Below are 14,085 nucleotides of genomic sequence, written 5' to 3' on the forward strand. Positions count from 1 at the left end.
GCTCAGTTCTTTATTTCCTACTTTCTTCAAGCATACAGTCATGGGTATCAAATTAAAATTCAGTCAACTGGCAATTCAAGTTTATTAAAAAGGAGGTGTTTGTCACTAGTGATCACGAGTAATTTTTGTATGGTAGCGGCAGCCATCAATATTCAGTCAACTGGCAATTCAAGTTTATTAACAAGGAGAATTTCTCACTAGTGATCACGAGTCACTTTGGTATGGTAGCGGCAGCCATCAACCATGACGTAATAGTTCTGGGGAAACCCGCAAAGTGGAGAGAATTAATGAAGGGAAAAATCAGACATCCACCCGTTCGTAGGAATTGCTACAAAGGGAAACCATAGGGGTTCCTCGAAAGAAAAGCCTCGCGGTTGAAGAAAAATTAGTCCTGGTCCGGGACTCGAACCCGGGACTACCGCCTTGCATGTAGTCATTGGTATCGATCAAAATGTCATTGAATTAGCATTTCTTATGCTGCCATTACTACCTCATAGTAGAGAGATTAGTGATCACTAGTTATGAGCTCAGTTCAGCGTTCTCTTACAATTACAGATTACAGTGTCATGGATCTCAAATGATAGCTCGAGCCATGATTCAATTGTTACAACCTGGAGATGCTAAAAATTAGTCACTATATTAATCACGAATCACTTTGTCAGTGGTACCCGTCATTCGTTCATTTTGCCATAGGTGAATGCTTTTCTCTGAGATTGCAGATGTGGTCGAAATACTTGTGGTGAATGGTGACTGTGTTAACTACAGTTTTCTTGGCTGCTCACAAATCTGAGCTCATGGACATGAAATGAAAGGTCGCTCAAAAGGGTGATTTAATTATGACAACTACGAACTGAGATGCTTGAGCAAATTGTTGCAAAGCAGCCGAGGTGAGGTTTTAGTTGCCAACTATCTGAGTTTTTAAGTCTTGTTTTCTTGTTTTCACCAGAACAGCGCCACAGGTACCAATTGAAGAAATAAATGGGAACAAAAACGTTAAGATAGCGGCAGCAGCGCTTCATCAATTGGCTTGTAGCAGAATAATGGGGGAAATAGCTAATTCCAAATTTAGCAGGAAAGGTTATCATGTTTAAGTGCCTTCAAACTCTTATGAAGCAACTGATTGCGTTGCAAAGGCGACACCTGTGAGTCGCTTATGCAAATGCTGACCATAAGAGCTATGCGTAGATCTGTGAGAGGAAAAATTTATTATTATAATCAAAAAGGACTTTGTAGGTAGCCTGTCGACTTTCCTTTGAGGGCAGCACTGAGCAGTCTTCAGATATTGTGGCACTCTAGGGTACCTCGCACAAAAGTGTAGTTGTGCCTGTCGTAGGCAGCGCACTCTACTCGCAGCATATGCTGCATTGACACTCCCGCTGCTTCAACCAAGAGTGCCCGGCGATGCTGTTTCGTGGAGATACCCGGTGGTGTCGTGAAAAGACGGTCGCGCCGTTCGGCGAGAAATGCCTTCACACCAGCCCTGAACTTCAAAGAAACTTGTTCGATTGGATTGACGAATGGGTTGTAGGGTGGAAGCGGCTTCACTCAGTGCTCATTGGTGGCCAAGACAACCTCCTCGGCACGGCGGTGCGCTGGCTCGTTGTCAAACAAGAACACAGCTTCAGTGCCAGTTTCCTGATGATGAACCTTTTTGGACAGACCATCGAGAAATTCGTTGAATACAGCCCGGTGTATCTTGAGCACTAAAGTCCAATGCAGAAGGCCATTTGCAGATGTGCAAGCCAGAATATTTACATTCGCGCCCTTTGTGCTTGTTGCAAGACGAATAGCTGGGGTGCGTCATTTTGCTCTGCCGAAACATCTTGAGCATCACACGTTGAAATTCTTTTCGTCAATGTAGTACAACATGACTGTAGTACCCTTGTTTTGAAGCCATTGAGCGAACTTGCGATGCTCTGCCTTGACATCAGGATGGTTACGGTCAACCGGCCACTGAGCAACTAACTTAGGTGTATAACCATGGCCATCGAGAAGCCGATGGATGGTAAATTTTCTGGTTTCGGTACCGGGAAACTTCTCTGTCAGAGACATCCTGATTTGCATAAGTGTGAAGGATGGATAATTCTTTCTAGAATAACAAGCAGGGTCTCGACCACACCTCTGCTAAGCTTTTTTGACGAGCCACCATGTTTCTCGGCTGTTTCGCTATCTGTTGCGGAGATTGAGCGAACAGTCTTGATATTTATTCCCAGTGCTTGGGCCAATTGGTTCAGGTCACCACCGCGTCGGTACGCATCGGTGATGCGGGAACGATCCACGGGGAAACGGGAGCGTACTTGGTCTCGTCTTCATCAGGCATCTTCCTTGGTCTTCCAGACAGCTCGCACCCTGCCTGCTACGATGGTACGAATTCTCAAGATATTCACTTTACGTACAAGCTGAGGCACGTCTATCACGATGATAGCACAACGCCCGGCGCTGGTAATCTGCCTGACCTCTGCACGGTATGCCGCGCGCCTGACAGAATCAGCAGCATGTCGTCTGCTTTAATTAGAATGGTAGTGTTTCGTCTTGAACATTTGTTCAAGAATTGATGTTTTGTACATAGCTGCCATAATTCCCAGATGCAAGCTTTTACGGTTTTCATTACCCAATATAAAGAACTGTCTCATGTAAAATACCCAGACAATCGCGGTAGCACCCGACAGAACACTTTAACTTCATTGATCGTCTGCTCGCGCCATGTAAGAAATGGCTTGCGCTATCTTGAACATTATGCGAAATTTGCGCGAGACACATCGACAAATATCAGTCATGCTTCGTTTCTTCTTCTTGCATTCACTGGTGCAACTTGACGCGTTAACACACATTATTAGGCTCATAAATAAAAAAGTCTTTCAACTTTTCGTCCACCAAAGCACCTTGATGCTCGGAAGACTACCTTTTCCAAAACCCGCCTGGCTTCTTGTGAGCCCAAAGTATACAGCGATATTCTTACTTTTGCCAACTCAGTAGCATATGCCAAAGACAGGAAGCGAAACAGCAATCCTCATACGGCAAAATTCATTGTGACCATTCGAAGGGCTTCTTAAGTTTGAAACACGGGAGCAGCAGGCTCATAGCGGTTGCGAGAGTAAGCTTTCCCGCATTTATAGACTCGCCGTTCTTGTCAGTCATTGATGAAGCTCAGCAACGCCGGTCCTTTGAGACGCAAGCGCGCATCCAGTGAACGCACACAGTGAACAGAATTATACAGGAATATTGGCAAGGAGAGAGCATCAACTACGATGGGCCTGACTGATGTCCATAATGACTGAGAGGGATTATGATAGGCAAGGCCATATTTACAAAGAAATTAAGCTCTCGCTGAAACAAATATTGTAAGCAAAAACACGTCAAAGCAAGACAAACACAACCGTTCTCGGCATCTGTTCAACCTGTCACCCTGTCATTAGTACCTTCCTCTTTAAGTGAAGGAAAACAAAACACAGACCAGGCAACACAGAGCTTTGGTTGCGCCGAATAGCACAGGTAGAAACAAATTAGCCATAATAATTTTTCTTGCTGAAGGCGAAGCATGTATATGAACTACCGTGGTATTCTGCAGTGCGGAAGCAGGCTGAGTAGACGTTATTTCTTGTGAGGTCTTGTTCAGTGACTTGGTAGAATCTCCCGATTCCCGAACATATGAAGCCTGGGTCGTGTTTGGCGTTTTTCCATGTTTTGGTGTGTCAGAATCGACAAGTTTTTTTTTCAGCCGCTCCTCGTTCAGATGCTTTGCGGTCGACACACGTCGGTCTCGTAAACACCAGCTCCGGATGCGAAGGATCTCCCGCACTGATGGGGGTTTACCTTGTACTTGTTCCACTATGTGTACAAGTGTAGCTGTACTTCTCTTTGTGCATCGTTTATACGACGCCGGACGAGGTCTACCGCAGTTATCAAATCGCTGCTAAGCAGAAAAGCGCGATCATTGTGTGAATGTGGATCGGCTTATACTCTGCAGCGGATAGTACCTCTGCAGTATTTTGAAATATGGCCATGCCTTTGGCAGTCACAACATGGGGTTGTAGATCCCATGTACTTAGTCACGCGGTACCTGCTGAATCCAAGTAACACACGTTTTTGCATGGGAGAATCCTTAGCGAAATCTAGAATCACTGATCTTCGACGTGCTTCTGCAATGGTTCCTTCCTCGTTACGAATGTAGGAAACTTGCCTACAAGCTGATCGGACGCCCTGTCCTGAAATATATTCTCGTAACTCTTTGTCAGAGTGCTCAACAGGGTCTCCTTGAATACGTCATTAAGTGGCCGAGTACGAAGATGGGACGGCATGTTGCACGGCCGTCTCTCCTAACGTAGTCTTAGGGAGCAGGTGATTATCCGCGATGAGCGACGACGCTCTCACGATGAGGCTGCCGTCCTTATGAGGCGATAACTGAGGCCTTTTACTTGTGCTGTCAACATGATCGATGATGCTAGAATATTCAGGTTTACTTTCCACAGCGCACACCCAGGTTGCCTTGGCAGGAAGATAACCATAATTTCAGCTGGTCACTTTTTTGTGCGCGAGTGCCATAGAATTTGTCTGATCCGTGTCTTCGGTAACATCGTCTGCCGGTAGGCTTGTGTTCACCTCATCGTGTCGTGGTCCCTTCAAATTGCCTTCCTTGCATAGCGGAGACGTAGAAGGGCCCGCTGTCTCCTCGTTTCTCAGAGCCTTGACGAGGGCTTCATAGAGTGCAGTAGATGGCGGTGGCCCACCTCAAAGCTGGTTCCGTGCACAACGTCCTCTTTGGCTTTTGAAGGGGATCAACCGCCTGCAGGTTATCCTTAACCGTGAACACTCTATTGGGAAATATCGAAGTTTTAAAGGGAAACTGTACAGTCTAAAATTACTAAAAAACTAGCCAAGCAAAAGCATCACGTCTGATACCCGTCGGTCTTGGTCGTCCAAGTCGTAGTGATCGTTTCATTGTCCAAATTTTGTCACAGTGATTCCAGTATCGTTCTGCCACTGTCGTCACACCATCGTCGTTATTCCATAGCCATGGTTGTGTCGTCGTGATGCAGTCAGCTTCATGACGTTGAGATCGATTTCATCGAGTTTTTTCATCTTGGGCGGGGAAGCGCGTCTGACTCAGCATGTAACAATCACAACTGTAGAAGCGAAGTCCAGGTGTTTTTTGGGAAGCAGAAGAGAATTTCTGGTAAAATGGTTATGTTCACTTCGAAAAGTTAATCCTGTTGTAGGAACTGAGTGCTGTATATGCGGATTATCGCCAAGTTTTTTAAAGCATAGCGCATAGGCGCTCGTTCCTACAGCGAGTGTTGGCGCCTCTCGTAACCAAGCGAACGCGCACAGAAGAAGATGAAAGTGCGAGCGCGGAGCGCAGCGAGGAATGAAAGAGGGCGATAGCGCAGAAGGCGCAGGGAGGAAGGCCGAGGGGGAGGGTTAGCCGAAAGCGTGAAAAGAAAAGCGTAGTGCCACGCAAGGTGGGTTCTACGGGGAAGATGGCTAGGAGATGGCACTAGAGTAGCACGCGTCGTCTGTTCACCGATGATGCCACCGATACCATATACGGAAACAAAGCGGTGCATGAGCGGAGATCTCTCTGTTGTGGCTCCTGTGAATCGCACCCATACGTCATCCACTCTCTGCCTCACAATCTCCGGAACAGCGAGGAAGTCGCGCCACACTTCGCTCCGTTTACAACGTGCCGTACGAGGCAGATTGTTCGCACCAGCCACTAAATTTCGCAATAAAAACACATAGAGAGCTGTGCTCAAATTTCGCATTAAGGATTGTTGTAATCTTTGGTGAATTATTTCGCAGCTTTTCAGCTATCAGTAAAAAATTGCTGACATCCCTTACGTGTTTCCTGGGTCATGGCTGGGCCAATGAGAAGAAATAATTGGAGACAATTTATTGCGGGTGTTTTTCAAAACCCTTATAGATAAATATATCTGTCGTAGCGAGATTTTGGAGAGACAAAGAATGTACGAAACATCTCTTTGGTTTACAACGACCTCCCCTTGGAAAAAGGTATCCAAGATAACTGGTTTAATACATACTATTCGCTCAAACGTTCCTTCCTTGAGAGCTGTAGTGAACCTGCAGCTGTAGGACGAAACATAGTGCTCTGTATGTAAACGTCGTCATCTAGCTGACATTGATGATGTCTAAGTACCAACTGTCTAATGAACAGACAATGTTACTCTGAGAGTTCAATGCATGAAATCGTTTCATCTCCTTTTCATAACCTCAGTTAGGTGCATACGTCATGGGTTACGTAAGCACTTGAATCGAATATGATGTATTCCTCGACATTTTCCTGGAGACCCTCGTAAAAGATTTTTAACAGTGCATAGAAAAGTGCCTAGTATTGCACTATTTTGCAACACCAGCAGCACACAGACATTAACCTTTTAACCCTTTTCATTGCAGGAGCGCAATTAGACTTGAAGCAATTTTGTTTTCCCGTGGTTTGAAGGCCGCAATGCAAGTCAGTGAGTGGCATAGTAAGTGGTATACAATTTGCCCCTCTTTTCCCTCATTGTCTTCATAACAGTAGACTTCCTCTTGAATGTATCAACAGTGGCCAGATATTTGAAGAAAAACAGAACACGATTAGTGGACATGAGCTTATGCTCTCACGTTATCTAAGTGCTCAGCAGTATGATGTAAATGTATAGGCCAGTAGGTGGTGAAGGCTTGTACTCCGAAGATTCGCACTTGCAGGATGCAGGCGAAAAATGCCAAGAAACATTCGTGGCAGTCAGTAAGTACTGGTCAGCAACGATTTAAACTGCTACTTTTCTAAAAAATTGAGTATATTCTAATTTCCTAAGAGCTTGCCTCATGAAGAAAGTGCGGTTTTGTGCTTTTGTACTTTCACTCCTGCTGATTTGCACGCCTTTCTCTTCAATTTTGTAAATGGCACACAGCTGGCGTGACAAAAATGGGTATCGCAAATCCTGGTAAACCGCTATGAACTATGCTACGTCTCTCAAGAACCTGCAACGAGTGGACGCATGTGGACAGTTCACGGAAATGAATAAATTGGACGAGAAAAATTGCCACAGACGGGCGAAATTTTTCTTAATCACGACCGTATAAACCAAACATACAATGGAGCCTAGGAAATCGTAGGATTAATAGGCTGTGGTTGAAATTGTAATGTAGACTATAATAAAAGGGGGGAAACGTGAAAGCGAAATGTAAGAAAACTTTTCGCCGAGGCGGGATGAACCCGCAGCCGTATTACGCATGCCATCCGTCACTAAATATAGTACGGCGTGGGCCATGAGCATGTCCAGTGGGTGCATGGGTGTTAAAGCTTGTACTCCTGAGATACGCAGATGCAGGATGCAGACAAAGAATGCCAAAAACACTTTCATGGTAGTCAGTAAGTACTGGACAGCTGCAATTTAGACTGCTACTTTTCTAAGGCAGCGCCACCTAGGGCTATCGCGAGCGGGTGTTGGACACCTTTCTTTAGATAAATATCGTCACGTAACACGGGAACTTAGGACAGCAGGGGACGTGTCTAATAAACCTATCCTCACTAATGGCATAAAAGTTGGCGGAATCAAGACCCTCGCCATGAATGAACCAAGGGAAGAGAAGCACATTGGTAAACCGTTTGTTAACGACAGCCATGTAGAGCCAACTGGCAATGGAGCTAAGCAATGTATTGGTAAAATTATAACGCAGTAAATATCTGTGGTTTAAATTTAAACGTAGAAAATCTTCAGGAAAGGGTGGCAGTGCGTGAAAAGTCATTGTCGCTGGTGAGTCCATAAAATTCGCATTACGTGTGCGATGCACCGCCAATTGTTAGAAGTGGCGGCCATCAATCCATCCATTATTATTGCGATAACAATTATATGGACACTCCAAGCACATTTCTGGCTTCACCGTCGGCCTCGCCATGATGTTCTGTATAAAGTCAAAGGACCATCACATCATCGCTGCATACTGTATGCTGTATAAGCGAGTGAATTGAACACCCGCCCAGCCAGGCCACTGTATCTTGAAAGCCATCTGCGATGGGTACAGAGTCTGCGCTGCGCTGTGCTCTCGCGGCGTAGTTCGCGTGGCCATGAGCGGCTGCACGAGGGCCAATTAATTCAACCGCTGTCGCTGTGTTTCCTGACTGCAACGTTCTGACAGCGAGCTTCCGCGGTCATCGACTGAGACGTGCTTATGTTTGCTTGTGCGCGTGTAACACGATGTTTGTTAACTCAGTAAGTCAGCGTTTCCACGTTTATGCGGCCGATAAACTACTATTCTTCCTTTGCATAACTGTCTAGGAATTTGTTTTCGTAATTGAAGCTTCGCCTCCTGGACAAAACTGCGACACTCTTGGGTATTGACGCCATAGCAATAATGGCCCCGTGTCACAGAAAATCCGGCGTCGGCGTCCAGGGTCGGATGCCATTTCGGCGAAAAGATTTTCTGATCACTCATACCCAGGCGCTCCACGTGGCACAAGGAAGTTATTGAAATAATTCAATTTCTCAAGCTAAAACATGCAGAAAATCGTAAAGTGCGACTTACTCACATTTCATAGTCATGAAAGAGTGGGATTGTAATTTGGATTGTTTTCTATTACGCGAAAGCTCAAACCAACCCCTTTTCTAGCATTTCTACCACCATCCATAGACGGGCTACGGCGTCCGGCATCTGCGCTTCCTGCAGCGCAAGTATCTCGGAGGCCACGGAGCAGATCGTCCATTTCCTTAAAACACTTCCAGATGGCGCTCGCTTACGCTGCATCGCGGCCCACGCAAGAGGCGGCGTTTCTACACGAAAGCCCACCTTCGTGCATAGCGTTTGCAGCGAATGTTTCCTGCTAAACATTACGGTTACATACGCTGCAGTTGCCGGAAAGCGTGAGAAGGAAGCGGGGATCTTTGAATCGTGTCGCTTTCCACTGTTAAAGACGACGCTTCAGCGTCCTCCCAATTTTTTTTTTGTTCTACAGGTTTTCCCGCTCAATATATTCCTTGCGCTTGTCAATTTAATCACAGCGCCAGCCAATTTAATCCAAGCGCTGTCCAAATTATTCGAAGTGCCAGTCATTTTATTCCGAGCGCCGCTTAATTTATTCCAAGCACTGTTGAATTTAATCCAAACGCCACCCGAAATACACCAAACGCTAGTGAATTTTATCCAGGCATAACGAAATTCAAGAACCATTTGAATTTCAAGACCGCTAAAATTTTTCGAACATATTACGGCTTAATACCTTCAAAATGAGAGTGTGAGATGAGGGAGCAGTAGTATTCCTACCACCTTACTAGCGACAAGTTTCGGAGATTTGCTTGTTACTTCGTCATGCGAGTGACACAGCAGAGGACAATTCTTGCAAATAATTTAGGGGAAATGTCAGCATGAGTAAGTTAAGAGAGCCAATGACAAACATGCGATTTGGTCATGCCATCAAACCGAATAATAGAGTGATTCAATAATGATCACCAGGCTTTGGCCGGCAGGCTGCGGTCACTAGCGAATACGATGCACTCTATGACCAGGATATCCGCAGCCTATAATTCAACATCTCGGCATCGATACCACTAAAACGCTTATGAATTAACAATTGATTGAAAACACGCCTGTTATAGTCCAGCCACAATTGAGCACAAGTGAAATACAATGCACAGTTCACGATTCTCGGTGTCTTGCACACCATACATCATGTATGTCAAATGAAATTAGATAAAATAAGTGACTTAACTATGCGTACTATGAACTCGTAGGCTTCAGTCACTGTTGCATATTATTCACTTATTTGACTATCACTGCGGCAGCTTTTTCTAGCTAGTGCCGTCAGTAGTAATCAAGTTGTAGTATCAGTAGTAGTACCAGTAGTAGTATCAATCAAGTTGTAACAAGATGAGCAAATTTTTGTTACCACTCCAAACTGATACCGCCCATTCATTAGTGATCATTAGTGATGCTCTCACTGCGATGTTCATGAACTTTCATGCAGAATTGCGTCATAGATATCAATTGTTAGTCAGCCGGCGATTCAATAACTATAATTTATAACTTAAGGAGATGCTAATATTGAGTCAATAGTGACGAAGAATTCCTTTGTGTAGTGTGAGGGCATTCGCCATCATTCGTACACGTCGTCAATAGTATAAATGACAGTGTCAATAACTGAGAGTTTCAATCAATGAACATTGCTAATGGACATCACAGAGTCATTAATGATCACTAATGATAAGCATTGTTGGGTGTATTGTACTTTTATGCAGCATAGAATCCTGCAGGTCAAATGAAAGGCCTTTTGAAAAACAATTAATTTACGATCATTTACGATAAGTGAGCATTTATTCTCCTACAATTTGTAACTTATGATGCAGGGCGATTAGTCGTCCTTAGTGATAAGCTCTTTGTTTTGGTAGTTTGACACAGCATAAAATGATGGGTAGCAAATGAAAAGTGACTGAAACGGCAATTATAGTTTAATAACTAGGAGGTGCTAGGAATTTGTCACTAGTGACCATGAGTCACTTTGATAGGCAGCGGCACCCATCAGCGTGCACATAGTTATTAATATCTATCAAAATGTAATTGAAATAACATGTTCTCCGCTACCATTGCTATTCTGCTATCACTGATATCATTGTAAAGAGTGAGAACTGATTCCTTTTAATAAGCTCAATTCAGCGTTCACTTACCATTACAGATTATAGTGTCGCGGATGTCAAAAGATAAGTAATTCGAAGGATGATTCAAGATTGGTAACCTTGAGATGCTAAGAATTGTTCACTAGTAATCACGAATCACTTTGACAGCAGTCACCATCTTTCGCTCGCTTTGCGACAAGTATAAATCTGTTTTTTAACTACTTACCTCGGAGATTGCAGAAGTGATCGAATTAGTGGTAGTCAATGGTGACTAAACTCCTTTCAATTTTCTCGACTAATCACAAATCACAGCTACATGGAAATAAAATGAACGCTCGTTCAAAAGGTGATTTAATGATGGCAATTATGAAATCAAAAGTTTGAGCCAGTAGTAAGCATCAATAACTTTTTTGCTATTATAGCGTTTACTTGGACGCGCAGCCATCGAGTAGAATAAAGTGTCAATATAGCAGCAATAATCTGGAGGATATCAGGAACACCAGCGAATCAGTAGCAATAAATAGTGATTTGGCACAGTTCTGTGTTGTCGGGTATTTACGATCCTTCAGTGGAAAAAAATCCCATGAACCGTTGTTAGTGGGGCAAATAAATTATGGTGTGTACGCCCTCACATGCTTTAGTCCCTAGAGATAAAAAATGACGTCACATTTTCCACGCGTAGCACTTATATAAACTGTGGTAATGCTCTACGAAGTGAACACAACGTTAACGATGCTTTACAAGGCGGGAAGTAGCTATGCGTGTCAGAACGTTATGGAAAGTCTGATACTTTCAGGGAAAGGGGGCCGATTAGACGGTGTGCTATTTCAACATATTTCCTCAAATGGCATATGGTCTTTATCAGTAAAAAGTGGGACAACAAAGGACGAAACGCTCAACAGGACTGGGATGGACACATAATTACTCAAGAGGCAATCGCTAAGGAAGGATTTAAAGTAATAATAAAACAAGCATCACTCCTCTTGTAAAGAAAGCATACCTGTATGTTCTTCTATTTGTATTCGGTTTTTATTCCCTTAAAAAGGACCATACTAATAACAGTATGAATAATAAATTCCAAGAACGGTTGCATTTGTTTTCCTTTGAAGTGTTTTTGCGTACATTATTGCTATCAGGGAGAGCCCAATTCATTTCTAAATATGGCCTTGCTTATTAGCATTTCTCTCAGTCATTGTTTGTGGACATCAGTAAAGTCAATCGTCATAGGTGCTTTCTTCGTACCAATATTCCTGCATAATTATGTTCAGTGTGTGTGTCCTCTGGATACGCGCTCGTGTCGCAAAGGCGCGGCATTGCTGAGCTTCATCAATGGCTGACAAGAATGGCGAATGTTGGGTGGTAGAATAGCTTACTCTCACGACAGCCATGAGCCCACCACTTCCGTGGTTCATATTTAGGAACCCCTTTGAATGGCGACAATTAATGTTCCCGTTTAGGTATTACAGTTTCGCTTCCGGTCTTTGCCATATGCAATTCACTAGGCAAAAGTACGAGCACAGCTATATACTGTGGGCTGACAAGAAGCCAAGGTGTCCTAGGATGAGCTAAACTTCTGAGCATCAGAGTATTTTGATGTAGTAGAGCAAAAATCCAAAGTAATTTTTATTCATCAGCCTAGTAGCCTGTGTGAACGCGTCAAGTTGGATCAGCGAATGCAAAGACAAACGAAGCGTGAGTGATATTTGTCGAATGTTTCTCAAGCAAATTAAGCGAAGTTTCAAAGTAGCGCGAACCATTTTTTGCAAGACGCGAGCAGACGATGAGTGAAGCTGCAGTTTCCTGAGGGGTGTTACCGCGATGGTATGGACATCCTAAATGAGACACTTCCTTATATCAGGTAATAAAGACCGTAAAAGCTTGTGTCTGGAAATTATGGCAGCTTTGTTTGTACAAAAGAAAAATTCTTGAACGAATGTTGAAGAGTAAGGCTGCCATTCTAAGTAAGGCATACGACATCTGCTGAATCTGTCAGGGGCGTGGCGCTTCCGTGCAGACGAGAGGCAGGTGACCAGCGTCGGGCGTTGCGCGATTGTCGTGAGTGGAGTGCCCGAGCTCTTATGTAATACGAATATTTTGACAATATGTGCCATGAATGTACCATGGCACATACTACCATGAAGATGCAAGGTGCGGGACGACCAAGAAAGGTCTTTTATGAAGAGAAGACCAAGTACGCTCGCGTTTCTGCCGTGGATTGTTCCCGCTTCGTCGATGCGTACCGACGTGGTGGGGAGTTCAGGCAATTAGCCCAAACACTTGAAATAGATACAGAGATTGTGCGTCCAATTGTGGTAACACATTACGAAACAACCAAGAATTGCGGTGGCTCGTCAAAACATTTTGGCCGAGATGTGGTCGAGACCCAGGGTGAAATTGTAGAAAATAATCCATCGTTCCCATTTATGCAGAACAAGGTGTCTTTGACAGAAAAGTTTCTGGGTGCCGAAATCAGCAAATCGACCATCGATCGGCTTCTCGATTGTCATGGTTATACAGTTATATTTCCTACTCAGGCGCCGGTTTATCGTAATCGCCCTCATGTCAAGGAAGAGCGCCACAGTCTTGCTCAATGGATTCAAAACGAGGGGACCACCGTCACGCGGTACTACATTGACGAAACGAATTTCAAAGTGTAGTGCGGAAGAAGTTTTGGCAGAGAGAAACGAGGTGCCCCAGCTATTGGTCTTGCAACGAGCACAAAGGACGCGAATATAAATGTTTCGGCTAGCATGTCTGCTAACGGCTTTCTGCATCGCACTTTAGTGCACAAGATCCATTCGGCTATTTTCAACAAATTTCTAAAAAATTTGTTCAAGAAGGCTCATCAGAAACCTCGTTTTGAACCATTGTTCTTGTTCGGCAACACGCCAACACGTCTTGTACATCAATCAGCACTCAGTGATGCGGCTTCCACCTTACAGGCCATTCTTCAAACCAGTCGAAGAAGCTTTTTCGAGGTTCAAAGCTGGTGTGAAGGCTTTTCTAGCGGAACAGCTCGACCGTCTTTTCACGACATCACCGGGTATCTCCAAGAAGCAGCATAGCCGCGCTCTGGTGGTTGGGGCCGCGTATAACTCAATGCAGCACATCGACGGTAAGACGGGCACAATAAGTGTAAACTGTATTGTGCTGCACGCAAAGGAAAGTCGATAGTCTTCAAATGAAGTGCTTTTAGTTTATAATGTAAAACGTTGCCTCTCACAGGAGGGGGCGGGATATACGCATAGCTCTTACGGTCAGCATTTGCATAAGCGATTCACAGGCGTCGCCTTTGCAGGGCGGATCATCAATTCCTTCATCAGAATTTGAAAGCAGTTAACCATACTAACCTCTGCTGATAAATATTTATTAGCTCTTGTCCCCATTAATCTACTACACGCCAATTGATGAAGCGCTGCTTGCACTACGTTAAAAACTTTGTTTCCATTTCTTTCTTCTAATAAAGTAATGCTTGGGG

The 14,085-nt window shown here is 44.2% G+C and overlaps 1 protein-coding gene across 2 annotated transcripts in view; it reads left to right on the forward strand.

Moving 5' to 3' along the window:
• LOC142591019 (uncharacterized) overlaps positions 1 to 14,085 on the forward strand; it is a 42,681-nt gene that overhangs the window by 10,186 nt on the left and 18,410 nt on the right. For both annotated transcript variants that reach the window (XM_075703395.1, XM_075703396.1), the window contains exon 3: positions 6,412 to 6,485. In XM_075703395.1, coding sequence (XP_075559510.1) covers positions 6,412 to 6,485 — 74 coding nt within the window. The remainder of the gene's footprint in view (positions 1 to 6,411; positions 6,486 to 14,085) is intronic.

The sequence above is a fragment of the Dermacentor variabilis genome, chromosome 8 (genome assembly GCF_050947875.1).
Source record: "Dermacentor variabilis isolate Ectoservices chromosome 8, ASM5094787v1, whole genome shotgun sequence".
NCBI lineage: Eukaryota > Metazoa > Arthropoda > Arachnida > Ixodida > Ixodidae > Dermacentor > Dermacentor variabilis.